The sequence below is a fragment of the Fusarium musae genome, chromosome 10 (assembly GCF_019915245.1).
Source record: "Fusarium musae strain F31 chromosome 10, whole genome shotgun sequence".
NCBI lineage: Eukaryota > Fungi > Ascomycota > Sordariomycetes > Hypocreales > Nectriaceae > Fusarium > Fusarium musae.
The window spans coordinates 2094591-2119913 of record NC_058396.1 but is presented as its reverse complement, the minus strand read 5'-3'; the positions used below and the strand labels follow the sequence as shown (position 1 = coordinate 2119913).

General features: G+C 49.5%; 11 protein-coding genes across 11 annotated transcripts; 4 read left to right on the top strand and 7 right to left on the bottom strand.

The window, feature by feature from the left end:
* Positions 1-1136: 1136 nt before the first annotated feature.
* Positions 1137-3283, top strand: J7337_012879 (uncharacterized protein; the record flags this gene model as incomplete). Its single annotated transcript, XM_044830377.1, has 2 exons — positions 1137-1663; positions 1714-3283. The coding sequence occupies 2 exons, from the start codon at positions 1137-1139 to the stop codon at positions 3281-3283; spliced, it is 2097 nt and encodes a 698-aa protein (XP_044675293.1).
* Positions 3284-4984: 1701 nt separating this feature from the next.
* J7337_012878 (uncharacterized protein) lies at positions 4985-5548 on the bottom strand (the record flags this gene model as incomplete). The annotated part of the gene is made up of 1 exon (XM_044830376.1): positions 4985-5548. One exon carries the CDS (start codon positions 5546-5548, stop codon positions 4985-4987), a length of 564 nt encoding a protein of 187 aa, XP_044675292.1.
* Positions 5549-8630: 3082 nt separating this feature from the next.
* Positions 8631-9954, top strand: J7337_012877 (uncharacterized protein; the record flags this gene model as incomplete). The annotated part of the gene is made up of 2 exons (XM_044830375.1): positions 8631-9307; positions 9360-9954. The coding sequence occupies 2 exons, from the start codon at positions 8631-8633 to the stop codon at positions 9952-9954; spliced, it is 1272 nt and encodes a 423-aa protein (XP_044675291.1).
* A 1078-nt stretch (positions 9955-11032) lies between these two features.
* On the bottom strand, positions 11033-12944 carry J7337_012876 (uncharacterized protein; the record flags this gene model as incomplete). Its single annotated transcript, XM_044830374.1, has 4 exons — positions 11033-11105; positions 11141-11847; positions 11895-12802; positions 12920-12944. The coding sequence occupies 4 exons, from the start codon at positions 12942-12944 to the stop codon at positions 11033-11035; spliced, it is 1713 nt and encodes a 570-aa protein (XP_044675290.1).
* A 732-nt stretch (positions 12945-13676) lies between these two features.
* J7337_012875 (uncharacterized protein) lies at positions 13677-14690 on the bottom strand (the record flags this gene model as incomplete). The annotated part of the gene is made up of 1 exon (XM_044830373.1): positions 13677-14690. The coding sequence occupies one exon, from the start codon at positions 14688-14690 to the stop codon at positions 13677-13679; it is 1014 nt and encodes a 337-aa protein (XP_044675289.1).
* A 2017-nt stretch (positions 14691-16707) lies between these two features.
* On the top strand, positions 16708-18107 carry J7337_012874 (uncharacterized protein; the record flags this gene model as incomplete). The annotated part of the gene is made up of 4 exons (XM_044830372.1): positions 16708-17132; positions 17182-17401; positions 17452-17880; positions 17928-18107. The coding sequence occupies 4 exons, from the start codon at positions 16708-16710 to the stop codon at positions 18105-18107; spliced, it is 1254 nt and encodes a 417-aa protein (XP_044675288.1).
* A 311-nt stretch (positions 18108-18418) lies between these two features.
* J7337_012873 (uncharacterized protein) lies at positions 18419-19228 on the bottom strand (the record flags this gene model as incomplete). Its single annotated transcript, XM_044830371.1, has 2 exons — positions 18419-18519; positions 18577-19228. 2 exons carry the CDS (start codon positions 19226-19228, stop codon positions 18419-18421), a joined length of 753 nt encoding a protein of 250 aa, XP_044675287.1.
* Positions 19229-19753: 525 nt separating this feature from the next.
* On the bottom strand, positions 19754-20960 carry J7337_012872 (uncharacterized protein; the record flags this gene model as incomplete). The annotated part of the gene is given in 3 exon segments (XM_044830370.1): positions 19754-19834; positions 19846-20918; positions 20954-20960. 3 exon segments carry the CDS (start codon positions 20958-20960, stop codon positions 19754-19756), a joined length of 1161 nt encoding a protein of 386 aa, XP_044675286.1.
* Positions 20961-22020: 1060 nt separating this feature from the next.
* J7337_012871 (uncharacterized protein) lies at positions 22021-22524 on the top strand (the record flags this gene model as incomplete). Its single annotated transcript, XM_044830369.1, has 1 exon — positions 22021-22524. One exon carries the CDS (start codon positions 22021-22023, stop codon positions 22522-22524), a length of 504 nt encoding a protein of 167 aa, XP_044675285.1.
* A 78-nt stretch (positions 22525-22602) lies between these two features.
* On the bottom strand, positions 22603-24135 carry J7337_012870 (uncharacterized protein; the record flags this gene model as incomplete). Its single annotated transcript, XM_044830368.1, has 1 exon — positions 22603-24135. The coding sequence occupies one exon, from the start codon at positions 24133-24135 to the stop codon at positions 22603-22605; it is 1533 nt and encodes a 510-aa protein (XP_044675284.1).
* A 584-nt stretch (positions 24136-24719) lies between these two features.
* Positions 24720-25289, bottom strand: J7337_012869 (uncharacterized protein; the record flags this gene model as incomplete). Its single annotated transcript, XM_044830367.1, is given in 2 exon segments — positions 24720-25159; positions 25178-25289. The coding sequence occupies 2 exon segments, from the start codon at positions 25287-25289 to the stop codon at positions 24720-24722; spliced, it is 552 nt and encodes a 183-aa protein (XP_044675283.1).
* Between the last annotated feature and the right edge of the window lie 34 nt (positions 25290-25323).

The window sequence follows — 25323 nt, the reverse complement described above, 5'->3', positions numbered from 1 at the left end:
TTAGCCTTGTTTATGAAACATTTACTAAGCAAATTTCGGTAAAGTACCTCAAGTTTCACGATGTGTCGATCTTTAACCAGATCTGCCGTCGACAGTATGGGATGCGGAATGTCTTCCTCCGAGAGTCGTCAATGACGTTTTGAATCGAATGAGTATAAGACATCAAACGATGCCTTCGTTCTCGAATCCAGATTTTGTCTCCAAAACGCGTAAGCTTAAAGAGAACTGGCCGAGATTGCCGATAGTGTTGGTTATCAGATGGAGATCAATAAAATGCGCCGAGTATAGCTCCGGCTAAATAACCGACGTCAATATTCGGAGTAGTAATATAATAGAGTCCGAATTAGGTCGTCCGGGTTATCCAATACGTGTTTATTGAGTGAGATATTGGTTTTCGGAATGTGGTCTTCCGAATTCCATGATCGGCGATAAGATGTCTTGGAAGCCAACAAACCACTCACTGACAGCAAGATAATCAAGATCGAGAACCGTCGATGGATTGTAAATTTGAGATAACACAAGAAGTCAACTGACTCTTGGAAATCTCAATAATCGGCAGACGTTCCCGTGCTTCCAGGTATCTACGAATCTCGGCTCCCACTCCGAAAAGGTCCAACTGCACTGCAACGCTGATCTGGCATACAATATCACTGCAAGGCCTCAGCATGACCTGCCAAGAGATGTTCATCGAGGCATGCAGCGAACGGAGCAAGCGGCTAGACGGGTAATCGGGCCTGTCCGAAACAGGACCCGGAAGCAGGCGGAGATAGTTAGGTTTTGATAGAGGTTCCGGAGCGAGGAAATAGAGTTTTCCCCGTGGGGATTAATGGGATGAATCACGATGGCCGGAGTCGAAGCGGGATGATGCAACTGAAGCATTGGGCGTATGGGCGGTAACCCTGTGATGGGATCTTTGTGTTGGCGTTGCTTGGATATCCTGGTCGTGGTCTGGGCCCGCCAGCCTGGTTGGGCTCATGATGGCACGTTGGTGTATAAAGCAGGTGTCATCCACCGGCCTGTCCATAACACAAACTCAAGGCTATATCACCACTACTACATTCTATAAATGATCACTGGATGATCTCATCTTTGCGCAATCTGCCAATATCTTTGATATCCACTTTGAACATCCTACGATGAACCGTCAAGGGGCAGGTGGCAGTATGTCACTGCTAAACTCCCTCTCATCACTACTGCTGGCACTTCAAGTCAGTTCGACATACGCTCAGGGACTTGAGGGCTATGGATTGACTTCATACGATCCTGTCTGCGCCGAAGCATGTCTTCGATCCTTTACTCCTCTGATGCTACCCTGCTCAAGCATGCACGATGGACACATGGCGACTCCACCAGCATGTCGAGCTAACGATACCGCTTTCTTGACATCCGTGGCTTGGTGCTTCAGTGAAAATTGTGCCGATGAGAAGTTGTCCAAGATTGAAGGGTATTGGGAGGAGTGGATTACAGGGAGCAAATTCATTCCCGCAAAGTGGTCGTACTCGCAGGCTCTCATGGAGGTTGATCCCAAGCCACCGCGGTATCAACTTAACATGACAGACAAGGTTCTCAACCAGACATCTACACTTGCACCGGTTGCGTATCTCAGTCAATGGAACTCACTTTGGGCAACGAACCATGAGATGATAATGGGAGCACGATATGGGTAAGTTACTCAAGTCTCATCCAGGCATGAGAATTACTAACTTGTAACAGCATCATACTCGTTGTCATCGCTGTTGGAATACCGATTCTCATGACCTGGTCCGGCTATCTCCCTCTCATCCCATCAATCTACGACAAACTCAAACCATACATCCTCTATCCAAGCATGATCGGCACCTATTCCGTACGTCCTCTGCCATTCAAGCTAGGCAATGCTCCCTCTGTTGGTCAAGGTCTATATATCGCCTTATTCCTTGCTCTGGTCGTTGTCTTTACCGCTATCGACTACGAGCTCCGTCAGCCTCATGCTAGATTCATGGGTGAGCGACGCGAACTTCTCGCTTATCTGGTCTACCGCACCGGCGCTCTTGCGTTCGCCTGTCTCCCACTGATCATCCTCTTCCCTTCACGGAACAACCTTCTCCTGTGGCTGTCTAACTGGTCACGCTCGACATTTATCCTGCTTCATCGATGGATTGGACGAACATTTGCTCTACTGGGTGTTCTGCACGCTATTTTCGTTTTGGTTGGCTCTGACAAGATGGGCACTACAGACTGGAGACGCTGGGGCTCAGTCACCGTCATCTTCACTGTCATAACCTGCCTTGGAAGTGGGCTCTACGTTCGAAAGGCCAACTACGAGTTTTTCCTGCTCATGCACATCCTCATTGCTGCGCTTGTCATTGTCGGATGCTGGTATCATCTCATGCTTCGATACGCCTCCATCCGTCTACACTCTCCAGGTTACACAACTGGACACGAGATCTGGCTTTACCTTGCCATTGCTCTTTGGGGTTTTGAGCGCCTTGTTCGAATCGTACGAGTCATCAGATTGGGTATTCTGAGATCCAAGGTTAAGGACATTGGAGCTGGTTATGTTCGAGTGGATGTCCCAAGCGTTCGCTGGGGTTTGGATCCTGGAAAGCACGTCTTTGTCTACTTCCCAACTCTTGCTCCGATGCGGCCTTGGGAGAATCATCCCTTCTCTGTCATTCCTACGGTTGCGCTTCAACGACGAGGAACCTCTGCTACGCCTGGGTCTCCAACCTCACCAGGAGCTTCCTCGGGATTGGAGGATATCGAGAAGTCAACAGCTCAAATTGCAGTGGTCAGGCAGTCATCAGCCTCGGCGGAGATTTCAGCTGGAGTGACACTCTTCATCAAGAAGTCGACTGGTATCACCAAGTATCTCGAGAGCCATGACCGCCTACTCACTTTCTTGGAGGGCCCTTACCCAGGTAGCGACACACGGCAGGTCCTCCGCTGCGACAGGCTTCTTCTTATCGCTGGGGGTGTTGGTATAACTAGTCTATTTGCACTCATCCACAACCACTGGAACGTCAAGTTGGCATGGAGCGTCAAAGCAGAAGCCCGCTGCCTCGTCAACGAGATTGAGCCAGCCCTTGATGCTGTGAATACTGCACAGACGGACATTAGAATTGGTTCAAGGTTCGATGTTGCTGCTCTTATTGATGAGGAAGCATCAGCCGGCTGGAAGAGAGTTGGTATCGTGGTATCGGGTCCTGGATCCCTGTGTGATGACGTTCGAGCTGTTGTTGCTGGCATTGGGCGCCACTCTAAGACTGTCTTTGAACTTGAGGTGGATGCCTACTCCTGGTAATATCGATATGGTGTTAGGAGGGTGAGAGGATAAGATACGTAGTGGTTGGGTTGTTCTTGTTTCGGTAATCGTGCATCATGTTTATGGTATCATGTCAATCACGTACTAGATGGTTTACTACATTGCCAAAGCCAAGAGTCTTGCTTAAAGAACCAGATCTGTGACGTCCCCAGTTGTGATTCATGGTGCAATACTTGTTGAATCTCTTCTTTATCTGCGGTTGCTTCGGCTTAGTCAATCATATATGCACATTAGATATTGCCTAAACGGAATCCAGGCCGTCTGTTCCTTGGCTTTCGACACAAGGTCGTCGCAGCACGACATCAGGATGCTCGATGCTCACAAGTCATGCATAACGGTGTCTTACCTCTTCTTCCCGCTTCATCTCTATCCTCAAGAATCCTCCGGAGGCATTCCGATCGATCTCCGCGCGGCCGGCTCCGTCATCTTACAAGATGTTTACAAATCTGAATGGGTTACACCGAGTGTTGAAGGCAGTGAGAAGTCGAACCACCGTCAGCGCCGAGATAAGAAGTAGGGTCACAGCGGGCTATCAGCATCAGCACGTGCTCAAGCCTTTTAGTCCAGTAACACGGTTCTTGGCTGTCCCGAGCACGCTGCATACATGCATGGACATATCCCAAAAGACTCTACCGCACATGCAGGTGAGATAATGCAACATCAACCCTCTATGGCCCGCTTGCTGCAACACTATGTGTGCCTTGATGATCCCATTTCGGGCTGGACCGAGATATATGGAACCTTCTGGCCTTTTTGTGTGAAACGGGAAGAGTATACTGACCAGGGTTGCATTGGACATCAGCGATGAAGTGATGATATGTATACTTCAGGTGCTAAGTCAATAATGCCACCCGCTATTGAGTGTCCGGGCGTGTCCGGGCCGGGCCAATTACAGTGTCCGAAGGCATTTTTGATAACACAACTGACGGCCTTAATAGGGATTTTCTGTTCTCTCTCAGTCCCGGCCAGTCTGTGATAAGCTAGTTCATAATACTCTACAGGCAGAGCTCCTTTAAGAATTTATAATCTCGTGATTAGGATGGTTTACTAGCAGATATTTATGTTAAGATAGAGCATCTTGAGATGAAAAGTACTTTAGGATTAAGAGTATTGACAATGTCTCCAATTGTTCGACAAAACAGCTTAGAGTCCGCACTCTCTCTCTTACAAGCTCACGTGAATGGCTGTATACTGAGGTCCTTTTTTTTTTCCTTTTCTTAACATCATGCCTCTCGGGATTGATCAAAGCAAGCTCCGAGTGATGAGTTGGCCAGGGCTCTTAGTACTCACAAGAATAAGAACAGGATCTTGGTCGGCCATTTAGAAGGATGATCAGTATACGTTTACTAGTAGTGCGAGTCAATCTTTGGTCCAGACTGCCGAGCGAGTAGTAGAGCTTTGAACCGGTTGTTTGGTCCATGGTTGCAGTTGATTCCTGGCAGCACAAAGCTTACCGACTTGTATACTTTGTCTAGGGTTTCTTGTGTCGTGATGGTACAAATGTGATGGGAAAGATATACCGTATGACAAGACAACTAGCCTTCCAAAGCTTGTTATATCTAAATGAGATCCAACCAAGTTGTTCGAGACGAAACTTAAGGTATTTTTGGACATTTTCGGGATGCGCGCCAAGATCTTCACCGGACATAGAGTGAGCAGTGCTTGCTCAATACATTTGTATCAAGACGACCGTCCCACCCGCTTCAACCATCTTTTTAGATCAAACTCTCCCTCTTGTAAATCCCTTGGATTACCGACGAACATGAAAACATGGCCAAACTCCTCAGCAGGTTTCTTTCCATATGTATACTGAATAAGACATGGCTTGGCTCTGTAGCTATTGGTCTCGTACTCCGCCAACCTCTTCGCGTGAGCAGCAGACTGCACATGGTATACAGCGCCACTGACTTCTGCATCCTGTGGGCCGTTTTGTAAGGCAGGATACTGTCCCCAGAGTTTTTTCGAGTAGCCCACGATCTTGGCAGATCGTAGTTTGGGTTTTTCTTCCAGTCTGAGGACATCGGCTAGCATTTTTGGGTCCATCAATGTTCCGTAGACGAAGTACGGCCCCGTTGGCGGTTCGAGGAGATCGGCTTGGCCTGAAGGTCTGGGAGGACGGTAGAACCAGTGTTCAGGCGCGTTTCTCACCTTTAATGCAAAGGGGTATTCTTTCGAACTTTCACTCTGGAGAGGAGGCGGCAGCGGAGGCGCTGGTGGTGGTTGACGACGTGAATTATCAGACATTATACTCTGTGTATGTGTTACAATGAGCAGTCACAATGAGATACTGGCGCATCAAACCGTTTATAGTTTCTCAGTATACTGATCTCATGGTTTGTTTTTTATGAAAAGTTGCACGTTTTTGCGCAAGGCTGGCAGTCAAACGACGAGTTGCTGCCCAACAGCCGTGAATCTGCCATCACTGTGATGATTAAGCAACGATGGTGCACTACAGGGTAGTCGCGAGGAACACGGTTACCTACAGAGTAAACAAAGGTCACCAGTATCTTTGTGGGAATAAATTGAATCCATCACATCAATTTCATGATGCAACGTCAATTTTCCATCACAAGCCATGGTCAACGATTGAGTCGCGGGGTGAAGTTGAGCTCAGGCAGTCAATGAACTAAAATGCCACCATTCCAAAGCTCAGTTGACTACACCGACGCTAAACCATCTTTGCGGACCGACATCCATCACTCACCAGTCTCGAAATAGCTCCAGTCTGTCTGTGCGTGCACGCGCGACATTCGTCGATCGCAACAACCGTTGCTATTGATCGTCGCTGTACAACACATTGACTTCCGCCCGGATCGGTGCGCTCAAAGTCAAAGCGGCAGAGACCAATTCACCAAAATGAGCTTTCCCATCCATGCTTTCAACGGCGATGAAACGGTCCAGATGAATGCACGCGCCCGGTAAACAACAGTGCCAATTTAGAGTTTGCCGTTCCCAGTTTTTCGCGAAGAACCGTTAATTAGAGATACGACGTTGCTACGCCGCAGAAACAAATGACCGTCAATTAAAAACGCTCGTCTTCATCTGAGACAGCGCAAGGTCCCCTGCACGTCAAAATGCAAGGATCAGCGACCGTTTTGCACAACCATCAGACTTGACAGTGACGAAATGAGGATTTTTCAGAGAATGAAAGAGAGAAATCGTCTCCGGTTAACCGCCGTTGAAGTGGGCGCCAACTATTCCCGTCGTACGATAGCTCGGTCGTTAGCTCAACAAACCCTAGTCTCAATCCTTCAACAGCATCACGCCCTCCGCCCACTCACGAAGAATTTGATTGAACCCCAGATCCTTTCCCTTGGGTACACGACCCCGTTCCCCGCAAACCCGGCAATTCGCCTCCCCCAACCCCATTCCCTTCGTCTCTCCTCCTCCACAAACGCTCCCTCCTCTCCGTGACATGTAACAACACCATGAGCAGGCATGGCATCGTCCTCGGACGCAGTCCTCACGCTGGCATCGACTGCTATATGCGTCGCCCTCATTGTAGCTAGGTGTCTGTACCGCCTCATATTCCGCTGCCACATCCACAGAACATGCCACCGCCGATGGCGCATCGATGACTTTTACATGACCATCGCGGTGCTCCCGCTTATTGGGCGCGCAGTGTGTATACTCCTCTCGTTCACGCTGAATCCGGACCATACGTATGATCCTGCGACGGAGGCGGAGGCGCAGACTTGGGGGGAGAGTGTGCAGAGTATTGATGGGGATAGAGAGCTTTCGCATAAGCTGCTCATCCCTGCGCGAATATTCTACGCCATGTTGTATGTGGACCGATACGTCTGAAGGGGATTTGCTGATTTGGATAGTTTGTGGTGCTTGAAGTTGGGGCTGTTGGCCTTTTATTCACGCTTCATCGATGTCTTTCGCTGGGGCAAACCCGTCACGGATGCGCTCTGGTGGTTCATCATTGCTACCTTCATTGCGGTCATTATAACAATCCTCGCCGAATGTCGCCCTCTATCACTGTACGTTTCATCCACAAATTGTCTCTAGGCATTGCTAACGAGGTGATAGAATGTGGGCGCTTAATTACGATGATACGAGTAAGCAGCGGAAAAGGAAAACTTTTCGCCACCATGTCAGCTAACGTTTACCTCACAGAAGTCGCATGCAATCGCGCCGTCGGCAACCTGATACTAATGGCGGTTTGCAATATAATAATAAACATTGCGCTTATAATCCTCCCGTTTCCGATGCTTCGACATCTACGTCTCGATATCAAGGAGAAACTACAGCTTGGCTTCTTGTTCAGCGTTGGCGCTGTGTTGGTAGCTATTACGATCCTCCGCCTCCCTCTCATCCTCAACGAATCCGTGTCTCAACGATCCCGATCGATGGTATTTCCCCCTCTAATTCCTGCATTAGGGCTGTACTAACCTGAAGTAGTGGGCTTCAATTGAGATTCTCTGCGCATGCATCGTCTCCAACACTCCTTTCTTCTACGCTCTAGTCAAGGACATGAAACGACAGCACGACGACCGGCCCGAACGATCACCGTCGAACGCAACAAATCCAGGGGACTTTGACTTTTACGATCTACAGAGTTTACCGTCGTCGGCGGGTGTGCACATGCCTGCGAGATCATCGCCTGATACGTCGAAATGTACAATACGGTATTTGGAGAATGTTTGACGGGAGATGTTGGAATGCGCTGATGGTGGGATAGTTAGTTTAATGATACCCAATACGAAGAGATATGTTTATGAAGCTTTATTTGCGTAATTGTTGCTCTTGCGATTGTCGAATTGATGATCGGTCGAGCGGATGCAGTGTTCCGACCAGTCGCCGCGGACTCATCGGCCAACTGCGATGTCGGATACTGCGTGATGAACCGCGAATATCTTGATGGTAAAAGTGACCATAAATATACATCAAGGATTCGAATACAAGCGATATATGAATGGATAGGCTTTAATTGAGTTTAGGCCGAACTCTCTCAGTTCTGCCAAGGTTGCATCTCCGTTTAATCGGCTCCGGGCTGTTCTTGGCCCGCCGTGATCGGCAGTGAGTTCCATCTTTCAACAAGACTTCTTATGATGGGCGTCACTCAAAAGCCTAGTAGACTTTGATCAACACGCGCTGTCGCGTAAAATCGTCGTTCTTTTAAAGTCTGAAGCTTCTCAAAAACACAACGGTTCTCGATGATCAACCATAAAATCACCGTCGCTGCAAATCCAATACAGTGGGGCTGTTGTCGCGCCAACCCACGACCCTCTGTGACATCAGCACTCCATCTTCATCCATCGACCTCCAAAAATGCCCATCAAACAAATCCATCGCCAAATAATGTCAAAACCACGCCAACATGCTTGAACAGCGTGTGGCTTCTTGGCTCGCCTCCCTCCCCGACGAATACCCCCCATCCGAAGCCCTCTCCAAAACCCCGAAGCGAAAGGCAGCGCTGCCCAGTCCGCCTACTTCAGACTCAATGGAGGGAACAACTCCAAAGCGCCGTCGTCTCATCGATCCGGATCGTACGCCGCGTGCTGCAAATCTACCTCCTCCTTCATCAACTGGTTCGTCTGCTTCGTGGTCTGAATCCGGGGAGGGATCGCGATCGAGTTCGCCGAAGAAACAAATGCTTAAGCTGAGGCTGGAAGAAAGAGGGCTTGAATGCAGACAACTAAATGTTGACACTGCGCCCCCGGTCATTTCTAGTCTTCTGGATACAATTCAGGAAATTGGAAGTAGGATTGAGATATTGCCTGCTGATAAGAAGAGTGCTATTCTGGAGAGCCCATTTTTGAGGGAGCAGAATGCGCGCTTGTGGAGGTTTGCGTTCAAAGAAGAGGGTGACGATACGCTACCGGGACGAGTTCCTCTACCAGAGGAAATAGTTCAGATATGTAATTATGCGCGTCACTGTCATGATACGAACCACGAAGAGGCGGCGTGGAATATGGAAGTGCATCATCGTCTGCTTGAGGCTATCCTAAGAGAACCGGACGCTTCGACAGCCGCGCCTCTCAACTTTACTTCCTGGTAAGCTTTGCAGTCTTCAGTATCACGAATCTTCTGGCTAACTCTTTGCTAGCACCACCGCCCGCCCGCATCGTCGCTTCGTACCCTACTCCTCGACAGCCAAAATGATCGACTTCTGCCTCTACCTCAATCCCACCGACTCCCCCGCCCTCCAAGCACTCGGCCGTCAAACCCCAACCCTCACCGTAAACCACACCGACTTCGCGCCCCTCCAACTATCCCCTATAGTTCTGAGCATCGAGACTAAGCGTCCCGGCAAAGAACTCGACGCCGCGCAACTCCAGATGGGAGTATGGCACGCAGCGCAGTGGTCTTTCCTCCGCTCCGTTATCGGGCTTACACCACAGCCTTTGACAGCGGAAGAAGAAATACAGCGGAATCAAAAGGCGAACGAGGTTTTGGGACAGTTGGGGTTTATACCGGGGATCATAGTTCAGGGGCATCGCTGGCTCTTTGTGTTTTCGACGTTGGAGGGGGATAAGACTGTTCTTTGGACGGAGAGACAGTTTGGCACGACGCAGAGTATTCTTGATACGTATGCTGTTGTCGCGGGGATACGGGAGTTGGCTAGATGGGCGAGAGATGTTTACGTTCCTTGGTTTAGGGCGAATGTTCTTGCTGGGTTTCAGTCTACTGAGGTTGGATGAGCCTACAAGAAGACAGGTTGGGATGATGGGGGATGGACTTCGCAAGCTTTTTGGACCTGACAAGGCAGAGAGAGTTTGCTGAGCCTGTTTCCAATCATCCCAGACCTGTCTCGGTGTTTTTACTATCCAGACTCGGGGCGCGCTGAGAGCGGAACCCGCATCGCTCGTCGGCCCTCAACGTCTATGGGCCAGCCTTCGCGACGATTGTTCCGATACTTGGTACTGCGAGACCTGGCCTACAAAGGCTCCGACATCGAGGCAAGATCAATCGCATGGGTTCCGACAACTCGCCACGTCGATAGCCCGTCCGTCTTTTGAAGCCATGTGATGGGACGTCACTGAGAATGATCACAGATACCCAATGTCCGTGACGTGTATCCGCTGTTCGCCGACGCTCCATCTACCAATGTTGTCTGTGCAGACCGTCCAAGTCATCGCAAAATGTCGCCTTGCGCTGATGTCCTTGTCTGATCGCGACGACTCGAACCAAGCCATGCCGCGTCCTCATGCCACCGCCGACTTACCGATACTAGGGTGGGCGAGCATCCTCTCTAAGGCGATGGAATGGCTGATTTCGAAACAAAGGATAAGCTTGCGAGTGGCATCAAGTCTCGAGCCAATGAGTACTCGGGGGGAAGTCTCCATTACACGGCTCAGGCAAAGATTGAGGTCTCTGTGAACCTGCAGATCAGCCGATCAGTTGTGGATTGAGTTCACTGGCTGTGCGCTTTTTTGTGCCTGTCTCTCGATAACCACGATCGGCACGCAAAGAGGGCCAGCTGCTCCTGTAGGACCAACATTGGACATGATACACCGTGCAAGGCTGTCGCACCAGGACGGAGAGCAACAATTCGAAGTCAAACATAGTCTCAATCAATACATACTTGACAGCTTGCATAAATTCGTAATCATTATCCCGTGCTACGACACCAACGGCCACCGACGTAAATCCCTACAAACCTCCATCCACGTACACACATCCCCAGACATCCCCTCCGCCTCATCCCTCCTCCTCCAAACCTCCACCAACACCTCCTTCGCCGCCTTATAACTCTCGAACCCACTCCTCCCAAACCCCTTATCCAACCACTCCCCAATATCCCTCCTCTGTCTCGCCCTCGCCTCCGCCCCAGCTATAAAAGCCGGCCACGCTGTCCCTGGTCCCAGCAAATTATTCCTCTCCAACGCTTCATCAAACGCATGCAGCGACTCAACAACATCGTTCACACTATCTTGCAAAACCAGGGGATTCACGTTGCGGATGCGGCGGTAGAAGAATATTACTAGCGCGGAGGCGAGGGCGCGTACCATGTGCATGTGTGGTGTTCCGCCTGGGGCGCTGGGACTGGTGCTCATGGTTGTGTTCTCGCTGTGGCGCGAGCGGAAGAGACAGACTGCGTTTTCGAGGTATGAAGCTCGTGGCTGTAATGCCATGAGGGCTTCTGCGTCAGACTTTTTAGAAGTGGACAGACGATCTATCACGTTGGCGAGGCGTGTTATTTGTGATACCAAGCTAAGCCACGTCTCTGGAACCCCGTAGATCTGCATATACATATTCTCATGATCCTGCGACGCATCCGCGAGGTGAATATCTTTAATATCGCGCTTCGTCTTTTGCCCGTGGAGTTTTCGCGGTTCAAGATGCAAGAAATTATCGAGTGTCATGTCGGGATTAATAGAGCGAGAGGTTGTCGTGCGGAAGGGTGCTTCGATGGCGTGGTTTTCGTCGAGATATACGTTTAGACTCTCGGAGACGATGCGCATCCAGGCGTAGATGTTGTGGAGGAGGCGGGCGCGGCGGGATATCCTTGGCTTGGTGAGGCCGCGCCAGCTTATGAGGCGTTCCATTTCGGTGAGACACCAGCGGGTGTCTGTTTCGTTGCCGGAGAGAAGCTACTATTGTCAGTTGATGTAGTAATTTGTGGTGGTAGGGAACGTACTGCTGTTGCTAGCACGGCACTTATACCCATCAGTTGCTCCTTGTACTTCGCCTTGTGCGGTCCGGGCTGCGATTCCTTTTCGAGACTGACTTTGAGATGTTGTTTCGCAGCTTCGTATGTCCGATTTGAGAGTGCTTTCCAATGATCGCCCGGTCGGGCTAGATTCGGGAACGTAATAGAGTTGAGGGAGAGGTGAAATGACGAAACAGCTATCAGAGCGTAAAAGGTTGCCAGATTCGCACGTTTGATCTGATCTCTATCCACGTCCAACATCGTCAACTCGCTCAGCGTCATTATAGCAGAAGGATAGTGAAGAGTCTTCCAAGCTGACTTTTCATTGATTGGAAGAGAACCCATCTGACTGATGACGTCGTCGTTGAAATGCTTCAGAAGAAGAGGTGCGTCCATCATGAGATCAAGCTGCGGCCACGCAACGTCATCACTCGCTGTTTCAAAGGGCATCATGTCTAAAGATTCAGAGAAGCCCATGTTGGATTCGTTGGGCCAGTTGAGATCCATGGGTAAAGTGTCGTAAGGGAGTTGAGGTGGATTGTCGAGAACGCTGACGTCCCAGGTGAATAAATCGCCCCAGTGGAGGAAGTCGAGGGAGGTGGTTGAGAAGTCATTGGAGACGATTTCATTTTCGATGGTCTCTGAAAAGTCTTGAGTTTGGTTTTCGGAAAGAGTGTCGAGATCCATGTCGTTGAATGAGACGTGATCTGAGGGCGTTGTAGCCGATTGACTGGTTTCGAACTTGAAGACCTGAAAAGGACCAACTTCGCAAGTATTCGCTGCATCATCTTTGACATCCAACCCTTTTGACTCTTCGTCAATCTGATTCAGAGCAGCCGTCACCGTCGACGGCACATTTGTGACCAAAGCATTGCTCATAAGCTCCCTGTCCTCCTCTACAAAAGTCAGCCCAGCCCAATCACCAACAAAATTCACTTACCAGTAAACAAATGTCTCCTCGAATATTGCTCCGTCCCAACATCAGCAATCTGCGTAGGCTGCCTATCATAAACCTCCCTCCCCGTCGAAACCAACCATCTCAGCGCCGGCGTGAAACCCTCACAGGTCAAACCCGCCTGCTTGCAGCGATTACATCTTGGCAGAGACTGGTCACACTTGAGATGACGTTTCCGACATGTTTTGCACCCGCCGAAAGAGTGCGTTCGTCTGGATTTGGTGTTGGACATACTAATTCGTTTGAGTCGATACTGGGGTCGTCTCAGCGTGGGAGAGTGGCAGGGAGTGAGGGTTTGTCTTAAGAGGAAGGGGATCGGGATTGCTTGCTTTTTTGGGAGGGGGGCTTATCGGCGAGTGCGATGGGGATTGGCGAATTAGAACCTAGGGAGAGAATTGGAGGAGTTTGATAGGTTGGGTGAGGGAGCTAAAGTGTTCTAGTGTGGCTTGAAGCTTCGAGATTGCTTCTCTCCGCGTGATGGGCGATAGTGGCATTTTTGGTGGAGATTTGGGGAAGACAAGACAAAGGGCGTCAGTCAGTTGAAGTAGTGGATACCAGATATGCAGATATGATTTGGATCAAACTCTTATCTTGGGATGGTAAAAAGTAACCCAAGTATCAAACAGTTGTGAGTATGAAATTATGAAAGTTAAATGGAGGCCGGAATAGAGAGCAGAACTATAAGACGCAAAAGGCAACAAGCCTGGTTTGGATCAGTGGAATCACAATCATGCAGACGACTGACATTGAGAGAACACTGTAGTAAATAAATTCCGCTATGCTATAACTATCACAATCTGATCATACCACTCCATTTAAGCCTTTGCCTCAGCAGAGAACAACTTCTCAATACGGCGGTTATTCCACTCCCAAGCAGTGACATCCTCATACTTACAAGGAACACCCTCCTCAATAAACTCCTTCAGCGGAAACAGTGAAGCACTTCGGTTCGGCTTAGCAAAGTAAGCAATGGAGTATCTCTCAGGAATGACCTGCTCGCCATCACCAGCCTTGATAGAAGGAGGATACGTAACACGATGACACGCAGCCTTGAACGTATCATTCGTCAAGCGCTGCAGAGAATCGCCAATGTTGAGGATAATATCGGTGGGAGAAGCTGATTCAACATTGTTGAATGTTCCGAGGTTTTCTTGGTCTTCGACCTGAAGACCGCCGACAGAGTCTTGGAAGAGCATGGTGATGGTTCCGAAATCTGTGTGCTCTGCGATGCGGGTTGCTGTACCGTCTGCGAGCTCTGAGGCAGGAATGGCAGGGTAGTGCAGAATTCGAAACTCATTCTCCGCACGGTTATGCAGTGCTTTCAAGTGATCAGGAGAAACACCAAGAGCAATAGCAAGCGCTTCAAGAATCTGCATCTCCGTCTTGAACGCCATATCATAAAACCCCTCCATGAAGCTCCTAAACCCCGGCAACTCCTCCTCCGGGACCCAAATATTATCAACAAGCTCATCAGTCGCCGATCCGAAATCCACAGTCTCTTTGATATCACGAGTCTTTAGCGGTCCAAGACCTTTTTCGTAGCCACTAATGTTGGCGACGTTTTCCTGGCCGACGAAGGAGTATCCGCGGTTGGGGTTTGCTTGGGGAGGGTGCTTGGCGAGCATTTTTGTCTCGAGGGGGAGGTTGAAGAAGCGCTTTGTTTGGGCGAAGAGTTCGTGGATGGAGGCGGAGGGGATGGGGTGGTTGATTAGTTTGACGCCGCCGCGCTTTTTGAGGAGGCGGAGGAGGGAGTCGCAGAAGTCCTGCTTTTGGGAGGGGGTGCCGAAGAAGAGGGACATGTCCAGGGTGTCTGTGTTGACGGCGGCCATTTTGAGGGCTGTAGATGAGAGTGTTTGGGAAGAATGTAAGTGAAGTTGGATTGTCAGAGACTGTGAAGATTGTTGTGTTTGTGAGTGATGATGTCTATTTGGTGCTGAGATCACGATAGCTTATATACACAAATCTTTCGGAAACTGTTACTCGTTTCCCAGACCTACATCTTCCATTTCAGTCATCATGATCTAACGCTTAGTCTACATCTTCAATCCAGAAACATGCCAGTTTCCTAAAGAGTATAGCGAATAGCTATCAGTCAATGCCGGGCTAAACCGTCAGCACAACAGCCCGGAAGTGCCGAAACACCATCAAGAAAGATAGTGATCCCGACGGCGAGAATAGACCATCCCCAGATACAGAGTTGGAGTGACGGCTATCGTCGCTGGAGTCGAGATAAGGACGAATCGTTCTCCCCACAAGCGAGCTGATTGTTAGTGCGTGGGGAAGAATTGAGGGATGTGCAATAGGCAGGAGATCCCGAGGGGACCGGATTGGCTGACTCATTGGTTTGCTTACCCTGGACCTGTCAATGCATTGAAGTTGAATGTTAAATAAATGTATCGCCAACCGTTGGAAAGGTTATCAGGCCGTTTAAAAGATGATTATCGTGATAAGAAATAACTTTCAAGCCATAAAAGTAATATTCTACCGTTCATAACTGACACAGCCGTTGGAGTCAGCCCAAATGTTTCATTACCTTGCTTTGACCACCAGCCATGACGTGCTTGCTATCCAGTCCTCTCACCAGCGGGCTCAACATTTTCGCTCAATGGCTCTGACGTTTCACCATCAACAGAAACATCGCATCGGCCTCCCATCATTCTACCCCGTGACATGATCGACAGTGTCTATTCTTGGCAGTGAGTGGGATTCCAACCATGGGATGCCGGATCGTGCCGACAAAAAGGGGATGAAGGTCAATGCCCAACATTGAGGGGGGTTCATGCGCCGGCAATTCCGGGATGATTCGATCCGGAGGCGCACTCGCATGACAAAACAGGAGGTCGCGCAAGAGGTACGTGGGACAGAATGATCGCCTTTTTTATCTGATCTTGTCATCTCAATTGTGAAGTCCACAGGAATGCTGTTGGCTGTGATATTCTCCGAATGGTGGTCCCAATGCGGGTAATACGCGACGCGCCGGGATCGCGAGACTCTTCCCCGTCACAGAGATGCTTTCATCGTCAAACATCCTTCATCGATTATGTAAATTGAGAGAAAGGTTCCGTTCATCCTCCGTACGTGATCCAATCCAATCCATCACAGCCATTCCATTCGTGTTCGCGATACCCTCCAATACATGCCGAGCGGTTAAAACAAAACACTCCTCAGTGAAGATCCCCCGGCCCTTTGGAACGGTAATTAACCCACTGCAACCACAACACGGCAAAACCGGACCTTTTTGGATCATTTCTACCCAAAGAATCACCCTCACTGTGAAATGAGATGAAGTCTATCCCCCATAAAGTTCCCGTATCTTCAATTGCATCGTCACATCATACGCGTCAACAGTACGGCACAGTAGCATTTCAACCACCAGTGGCAACGCCATCAGATCTATCCTCTCTCTCGGTAATGTAAGCGACAGTCAATGACGTACCAACCACGGCCAGCAAACGCGTCGCCGTCCCCCTAAACATGCGACAGAAGCACGAACCGCAGCTCGGCAGATGCGGAAATGACAGGGACGCTTTCTAGAAGCGGGGAGTAAAAGGGAATAAACTTTGCACTAGCGCTTCGATTCAGGGGATTTTAACTGCCGCTGCGACGGGCGCTGGGCATTGAGGCTTAATGCTGCAGGCTCAGCGCTCATCTGTTTTTTTTTTTTTTTTTTGGTTATTGCGATGCGCCGAAATTGTCCAGAAAGCTTATTAGAGTAGCATTGTAATGCAACGACAGACATATATATAACCCACTGCTTACCCCCCCGAATAATTAACCGACTCTCATCACTCTCACTCATTTCATTTCTTACGCTCTTTTTTTTATTATTAACATAACTAGTGCAACATGCCGTCCCTCAAAGCCATCTCGGCCTCGCTTGTAGGCCTGCTGAGCCTTGGTAGCGCCAGCGTCATCCCCCCTGTTAATAGCGAGGGGTACTTGGTTGCGTCGACCTACTTTGCGGGGTTCCACGCCAATAGGGGATTTCCTGTCTCGGCTATGCCCTGGGACAAGTACACTGATGTGAAGTATGCTTTTGCTGAGACTTCGCCTGATGGATCCCTCAATGTTTCTGGTTCGCAGCCTGAGAACATTCCTTGCTTTGTCAAGGATGCCAAGAAGCACAACGTCAAGCCTCTCATCTCGATTGGTGGCTGGACTGGAAGCCGACACTTCTCTACCAACATCGGCGATGCCAAGAACCGCACTATCTTTATCAAGAACATTGTCAACTTTGTTGAGAAGTATGGCTTTGAAGGCTTCGACATTGAGTAGGTTCACTTGCCAAAGAAATTGAAGCTAGTTGACTAACGAAATCAGCTGGGAGTACCCCAACCGCCAGGGTCTCGGATGTAACGATATCAACGAGAACGACACCGCCAACCTCCTCGAATTCTTCAAGGAGGTTCGCAAGGACCCCAAGGGCAAGAACTATTACATCACTGCCGCTGGATCTGTCTTCCCCTGGAACGGCAAGGATGGTACAGCCTCCAAGGATGTCAGTGGCTTTGCCGATGTCCTCAACTACATCATGCTCATGGTATGTAACCCCCCCAACCCGCTCAACCTGATCTATACTAACATCTTCAGAACTACGACTACTATGGCGCCTGGTCCGCCGTCGCCGGCCCCAACTCTCCTCTCTACCGCAAATGCGATCCCCGCAACGACCAGGGCGCCGCCGAGGACTCCGTCACCCAATGGACCGGCGCCGGCATGCCCGCCTCGCAGCTCGTCCTCGGCGCTCCCAACTACGGCCACGGCTTCAAGGTCAACAGCACCTCCGCCTTTGGCAAGAGCAAGAACCACAAGCTCCAGCTGTACCCCGCCCAGAACTCTACCGACCGCTTCCAGGGAAGCAGCTGGGACAACGATCCTCTCATCGATGCTTGCGGTAACCCCAACCCTCCTGGAGGCACCTATCCTTTCTGGAGCTTGATCAAGGAGGCTCACTTCCTCGATGCCAAGGGAAACCCTGCCTCTGGTATTGCTTCTGGTTGGGATAACTGCAGTAAGACAGTAAGTCACCTGACCGGAATCACATGGATGCATACTAACTTGGATAGCCTGTTCTTTATGATGCCAAGCGTGAGATCTACGTTAGCTACGACAACGCTGCTTCTTTCTACGACAAGGGCAAGTTTGTTCTCAAGCACAAGCTCGCTGGATTCGGTACTTACGAGGCCGGTGGCGACTACAACAACATCCTCATCGACTCTATCCGATCTGCTGTTGGTCTGCACTAAGCTGCAGATCAATGAGCCTTGTGCTTGGAACTGTGGATTTTAGACTGACGGATTGGCTTTGCTGGTCTTGTTAACACATGCTTAGAAAATCTCCTGGCTTAATGAAACTTTTCACTTCTTGTAAACCAATCTATTGAATATGAATGCTTTGATAACTATAAAATGTTGAAGTAGATAAAAACCATCGATCAACATGCGCGTTGTGAACAAAATGAAAAGAAAATGCTTTCTGCTCGCTATGGTCTCTGCCATTACCCGTCCTCATCCATTCGGTTGAGTCCAGAAACTTAGCTGCATGATATAAACTTAAATCAAGTGCGCTTGTGAGAGCCCGCATGAATAGTAGCCTCAACAAAATCATGCCCAATATCAAGTCTGATACCCTCAGGGTTCGTAATCTCCGCTCCTTCATCTGCGAAACAGTTAGCAATCTTCCGAGTCAACGTACATCGCCCATGCTAAAACTTACACCACGTATGATCGGCCTCAGGATGCGGGCCAACAAGTCCAACCGAGCCCTTCCCATAAGGTGTAATCGAAGCAGCAACATCGCCATTCGCCGAATACCGTCCAACGATCTTCCCCGGCTTACTCGCATCCATACCCCTAATAACAACACCATCCTGAAAATACAACCATCTCTTATGCTCTGTAGTTCCCGACGCAAAAGTCCAATCAACGTTGATGACCGTGTCTTCCTCGCCCTTGACCTGCGCCCTTCGCCGCTCAATTTCCTGCTCCGTATCAACACCCTTGGGAAGAAGATTATACCCATTAACAGGACCAGCGAGATAAGCACCGAGACAGAAGCCAAGATAGTGACCTCCAGATTTGACGAATTCTTGGATAGCTTTTTCATATTTCTTTGTTGAGCGGTATGCTTTGCTCCAGTTTGGCCCGCCGCCGTGGGCGTACACCGTTGCGCCTTTGAGAGCTTCAATCACATCGATTGGTTCATTTGGACCAGCGAAGACGACCTCGAAGTTGGATGGGGAGGAGACGAGAAGATCGCGTACGCCTTCGGGACAGCCTTCTGATGAGGCTGGGCCGCGGTATACGACTGCTTTGGGGCGTGCTTGTGCGCCTAGGGTGACTGATACTCCGTAGGAGATGATAGCCATTACGATGGAGACTGGGCTTCTGAGGTGCATGGTGTTGAATTAGGCGATTGTTATTGTGAATTCAAGTCGATAGTGCTGATTTGAGTGCTTGTCTCATCAGTGGTCTGTTGGCATATTTATATCCAAACTGCCTCTGATCAGCATTCCAGATAAGTTGCCTCCCGCATCTCGGCACAGAGACGGCACGACATGGCGTACAAACGATCAAATAGCTCCCCCAATTGCGTACAGATCCTTAATATATGCAAGCTCTCAACCGCATTGACAACCAACACCAGCCATGATTCACTAGCGCTTCCATGTCAGCGTCTGATTAGACAGCGCGTACAAACACTCCCCACTTGGTGACATGCTCTAGCCCTTTCAATGGCCCGCTTCATCCCGGACTGCATACTGAAATGAATTTAAGATTCGGAACTTTCCCTGGAGCTCTTTGGTCGAAACACCAACAACGCTCCATCACTAGCTGAAGGTCCTATCTCAGGCCATCGATCCGTCTGCAACCCAACAGCCCGCAACACCATATCATTCTCCAGAAAATCCGCCAACTGCCCACTGTCCCAAATTATCTCCCTCCTGCTCTGCGCTCTCAACATGAATATAATCCTATGCCGGACATTTTCATCCGTGCAGTACACGTAGAGCTGGAATAAAGCTGCTGTGAGGTCGATTTTGAGACCGAAGCGTGGTCGCGATGGGTTACACCATAGTTTCTCCAGCTGATCGAGCAGAATATTGCACTCGGCGGGATCAAGATGGGCTTCCACGTCTTCGTCGACGGAGGATTGTTCCTCGATGAGAAGTTCCCATAGTTTATGCTGTATCCGCAGATTAAGAACCTTTTCGCTGTCAATAGGCTCCTTGCCAGCTGATAACTTGTTAAGCAGTACTTCGAACTGGCATTGCCATGTTTGTACGTTTTCTCGTAATATCGACCATTGCGTGTTACATTCTGACTCTTCATTCTCCCATTCCTGATCAAGATCCCATGAAATATGATTCACCATGTCGTCAAACTTATTCATGACATCTTCTGCTTCATCGAGATTTCTGAATTCTCCCTCGATTCGCTTTTGCTTTTTTGCCGCTGGCATTAGGAGATGCGTCACGTCTGGGAATACGCGCTCGGGTGAGAAGATGGCGACTTGTGAGGCGATTGCGTGGAATATTGCAGCTAGTTCTTGGAAATCGCGGTTGGGGAAGTATGTTTTTGGGACATGGTTTGTGAGGATTCTAGTTCCGGACTCAAGATGTCGAATTGCCTCGCCAAAGTCCCCACGAAGACTCTCAAGAATAACGAATAATATGCAACATGTCAGGACCGTGGACATATCCGGCGGTGACTCTTGGCTGCTTGTAAGTTTCGATATAGCTTCGTTATAATGCTTCAAAACGAATCGATCAAGCGACGCAGCTGATAATTCGTTCCGCGCCGAATACTGCCAATGCGTCGCTCCCAAAGCCAGCACCGCATGTCGAACGCACTCGCTACTCTGGCTCGGAACAAGAATATTCCTATTCCAGAACTCTCTGTTCAGATACGGCGTGATCTCCAACTGGCTGATGATATCAGAGAAGAAATAAACGTAGTAATTCGACTCGAGCGTATCGCCTGGTAGCAGAGGCAAAGTCGGCGTCACCTTGGCAGCTAGAATCGGCAGAGTGCGAGTCTGCGTCTTTGTCGTGACGGCTTTTGATTGGGGCGTATAGCCATCGCAGACATACCCTCCATCCCTGCATCTCCTACAGGTGGGTTTCTCCTCATCGCATTTCTTGTGTCGTTTCTTACTTTGCTTCCATCAGTAGGTCAAGAGAGAAGAGAGATGGCGGTTATGCGGGACTTACCACGTGAGACAACCCGTACGAGTCTTGCGTGAGAATGCTCTTACACGCTGAGCGCGTATAGACTTATCCATTTGGTAATAAAAAGCCACGGACGGATGATGTGGTTGTCCCGATGAGCCGTGGAGTGGCCCAGATAAGAATGAGTGAGGACGTGAAGCAAGCGTATGATGATGATGCAGGGAAACTTCGTCAGTGGTTCCATGCCAAGGCCCCGCTACTAAAGTTCCGGCCTCAGAGGGCTGCTAGTCGCCCTCCCTGCGCGTATAGACCAGCCAATTGCGTCTGCTCCCTTCAGCCTCACTAGCAAAAGCCGCCGAGATGTGGGTTTTAGGCAGCACAATTCGGCCGATTGCTCACGGGCAAGTAGGTAGGACTTTGACAAATGTCCGTGAATCCCCTCGGCTGTGCAATATTTGACCGATGAGCCACGTTTTACTTGTCATGATGCATCCTCTTAAGCTTGTTTACTGCTCATCTCGGCAGTTGACTCACGTATAAGGTTTCACAGCATCAGCCCTAAATTTCCGAGAACAAAGATCGTCTTGACCGATAAGCATTAGAATGAATCCTTTGGGTACGCTGGGCTACGCCGTCCAATGGTTTCTCTACGCAGTGCGCATCATGATACCGATACGAGATCAAGCTGATATGAATAGGGGCTTTACGGATATCAAGACTATTACCCATTGCTTACTGCCCTCCGACACGTCCGCTCACTCAAACCCTCAACCTCTGAAGACGGAACAACAGGAATTCTCAGTCGAACGAGTAACACGTCCTTTTGGTCGACGATATATCCCATCAAAGGCTTGGGAACATGGCTTGTTGGCGCGGCTGCAGAATCCGCTCTCGAATCCTACCTCAAAAAGTCTCTCCCGGTCTTCCTCGTGAAGTGCATCACAACAATTATCCTCGCACCTCTGAAGTTCCTCTGGATTCGATCGATCATGTCCGATTATTCTATATCTCTCAACTCAAACATCAGAATTCTTCGTTGCGTCACCGCTAAGCAATGGCTACACTTCATCGGCACCATGTTAGCTTGCGACATTGTCGACGAGATACCAGACCTTGTCTGCAAGCTCGGCCTGCTCTTGCTGTTGGCAAATGGTGTCGATGTTGTTCAAGAATGGGCGAAGGAGAATAGCACAACTGTTGGATTGATAACCCTCGCTGTCTTCTTCACGCTGCAGATCATAAATGCGGTCATTAGTGTTCCACAAACAGTGGCGGCCGTCGAAGCTGCTCCCGATTTAGACGAGACAGGGGAGAGAAGGAATACACGTGAACTCTTGGCGGATATCAAGACATCGTTGCGAAGCATGAACCTTTCATTGTGGCTCCGATTCGCGGTCTATCATTGCATTGCATTTGTCATGGCTCGCATTGCAACTGCTGTTGGGTCACTGGGCAATATGGAAGTCAACATTAGTTGGAAAGACCCTCTATAGACTCAGAAACGCAAAGATTCTATCAGTCAGTCGATAACTTGGCCTACCTTTTGTTCATAATACAGCCGTGCTACCGGATCAAGATACTGTACATTTCCCGCCCCCCCTCGTCACCTCCTCCATCAACAAATTAAACTCTTGGTTATCTTCCCCACTCTCAAGACGCTCAAGGTTCACCTCATGATCAGGATAGATAGATCCATACTTCTCATCCAACCACCCATACGGCCAGATACAAAGCCCTTCCTCCTCCTTGACCTTCCTTCTCCAACTCTTGATCGTGTCATCCTCATCAGCCGGCGGCACATAAACCTCATCACCATAATAATCCCCCTCATCTTCCGTAATAGGCCGTTCCTTAGTCGGTACACATATAACCTCCGCAGGTGCTTTCAGAGCTTGTCGTGCAGCTCTCCATAGATCGGCCCATCTTGGTGCATCATCGCCATTCGGATCGGAGGCAAACGCGACGCATTCCGTGATACAGAGTTCAGACAGCGTGCCGTTTACTTCTTTGAGGTAATCTGTCAGCACAGAGGTCACTGCTATGCCGTCTACGTGCAGTGACCTGAGAGCCGGCATGCAACCAGGAGGTATGTACAGCGAGCCCGCACCGCCCAGAAAGCCATCGTCATGAGTTTTGAGTTTAAAGTATTCCAGCGCGTTCGTATGGCCAAGAACGTTTGCCGGCAATTCATTGAAGAAGGCGTGAAAACCAGGCAATGTATTAACCTGCCAACCAGCGCCGTTGTTTCCGCCATACGTATTGAGCGTCAACTTCTTCAACCGGCCCATAAACTCAGCCCATTCCTTGTCCTGCCAGAATGAGGTCTTTCGGGGCAGAAAGTTCGAGATTGTAAGTTCATCGACTGGCGAGAGCGTAGCGATGTCATGGTACATATCCCGCAAAGCAGCGCGCCATGAATATGTCTGTTCCTTTCGCTCGACCTCTTCCCAGGTTTCAGGCTCGCAGCAGAAGTAGATGTAGTTTCTGCCGATATCGTTGTTGTCCCAATCTACTTCGCCCTCAAAGTCCTTTTCGCCATTGGTGTAGATTGTCAGGGCTTTACAGCGTGGTAGACCCTTGAATCGGATGAGATCTTGGATGATTGGTATGTCTGCTTCTTTTCGGGCCCAGACTGATGCGGGAGGATTGTCCCAGTACCATCTATTGTCAGGCTCATTGTCACTGTCATTTTTCTCTTCTTCTTTCTCCTCCTCCTCCTCGTCAATGTAGCCTTCCTCCTCGTCCTCTTCTTCGCTGTCATGCTCTTCATTATCTGATATATCCACATCAGAAGCCTCATCCTCGCTCTCTTCTTCCTCCACTTCTTCCTCCTCCGCATCCGACGTCCCAGTCAACTTCTCCGGGTAGAAAGTAACATTCAACTTCAATTCCAGAATATTCGCTCTATATTTATCGACGATAGTAGGCAAGATGTGATCCTCTACAAGCGGACAATCGACTCGTAGGACCTTGAAGAGACTTGGCGCCACTGCAGTCCGAAGCCCGGAATTGGCCAGGCTGAGATTCTTTCGATCATCCGGCTCAAGATAATCCGAAATGCTGAAAAGTACTTCAGGTGGTAGATCAAGAAAAAGACTGGACATGGTGGCGGTGGATTGAACTCTGGTAATTGGAGAACTGAGACTGAGAGATATTTTAACCTCGGTATTGTGAAGAAGCTGTCAAGACGAATTGGGGATGGCCACTTTATGAGGTTGACAGTTGCTGCTGGTAAGAATAGTGAGTGAGTGGCCTGAAATCGTGGGACTATACCTGTAGTGGTCTAGAGCCAGCTTCTGTTGCCTGGTCTTTACTGGATTCAGCGTTTACAATATTCTTGGCAGCAGGCAGCACGGCACAGATGCGGAGTTAAATAGAGTACTAACGCCCTGTAGCTTGACTGCCTAAGGTAGATGCTCCTATGTAAGAAGAATGATCTTTGCTCCTCCGCTATACGGATACATCATTCAATTTACAGGGCATTCATTAGTGGGCAGGAATGTGTGGCGCAGGTCTGTCTGTTGTTCCACTTGCCTGCCATCGCTGCTACTGAGCTGCGGTCCTAGAGCAGTTGGTAACCATCCGCAGTGCAGTGTCTTTCGGTACTCATCCGCGGCGGAGCACCATCTGATTCTCACCAGAAGAACATTCATCGACAATTGATGTTGATGAATTGAGGCCAGTTGCATCAGACTCCCTCCTCTACCAAGATACCTTTCCCATCCTCCTCCGTCCCATCAACAGGCCCCAAGTACATAATATCATGCAATATCTGCTTCCACGCGCCATCCTCTTTCCTCCACCAGTACTGAACCTTGACCAAAATCCCTCTTCCCTCATTATCCTCCGTCCACATATTAACTCTCAACCCCTCCCACTTCTCACTCTCTGCTTTATCGCGAACCTCCTCCAAAGACGCAAAACCAGCGGGAGCCAATTCCCTAATCGTTGCAAAATCTTCTTTTTCGCTCGTGAGGAGTGGCCGCATAGTGTAGAAGCTTTTTACAGAAGCTGGATCCATTTCATTCATGTCCCATCCCGCTTCGTGGTAGATTCTCTGCAGGACATCGCCTGCCTCGCGAAGGTAGCGGAGAATTGTGTCTCGGTCTTTTGCAGCGTAGGTTGGGTCTGTGCGACATATCTGACGGCATTGCGGGGAGAAAAAGAGGGCTTTGGCGTCGATGGACTTTGTTTCGCGGTATTCACGATATAATTTGAAGAGTTCCTCCTCAAGAGGCGAATATTGAGGAGAAGCCATTGTGATGTTCTGAAGTGCGGTGAATAATTCTTTT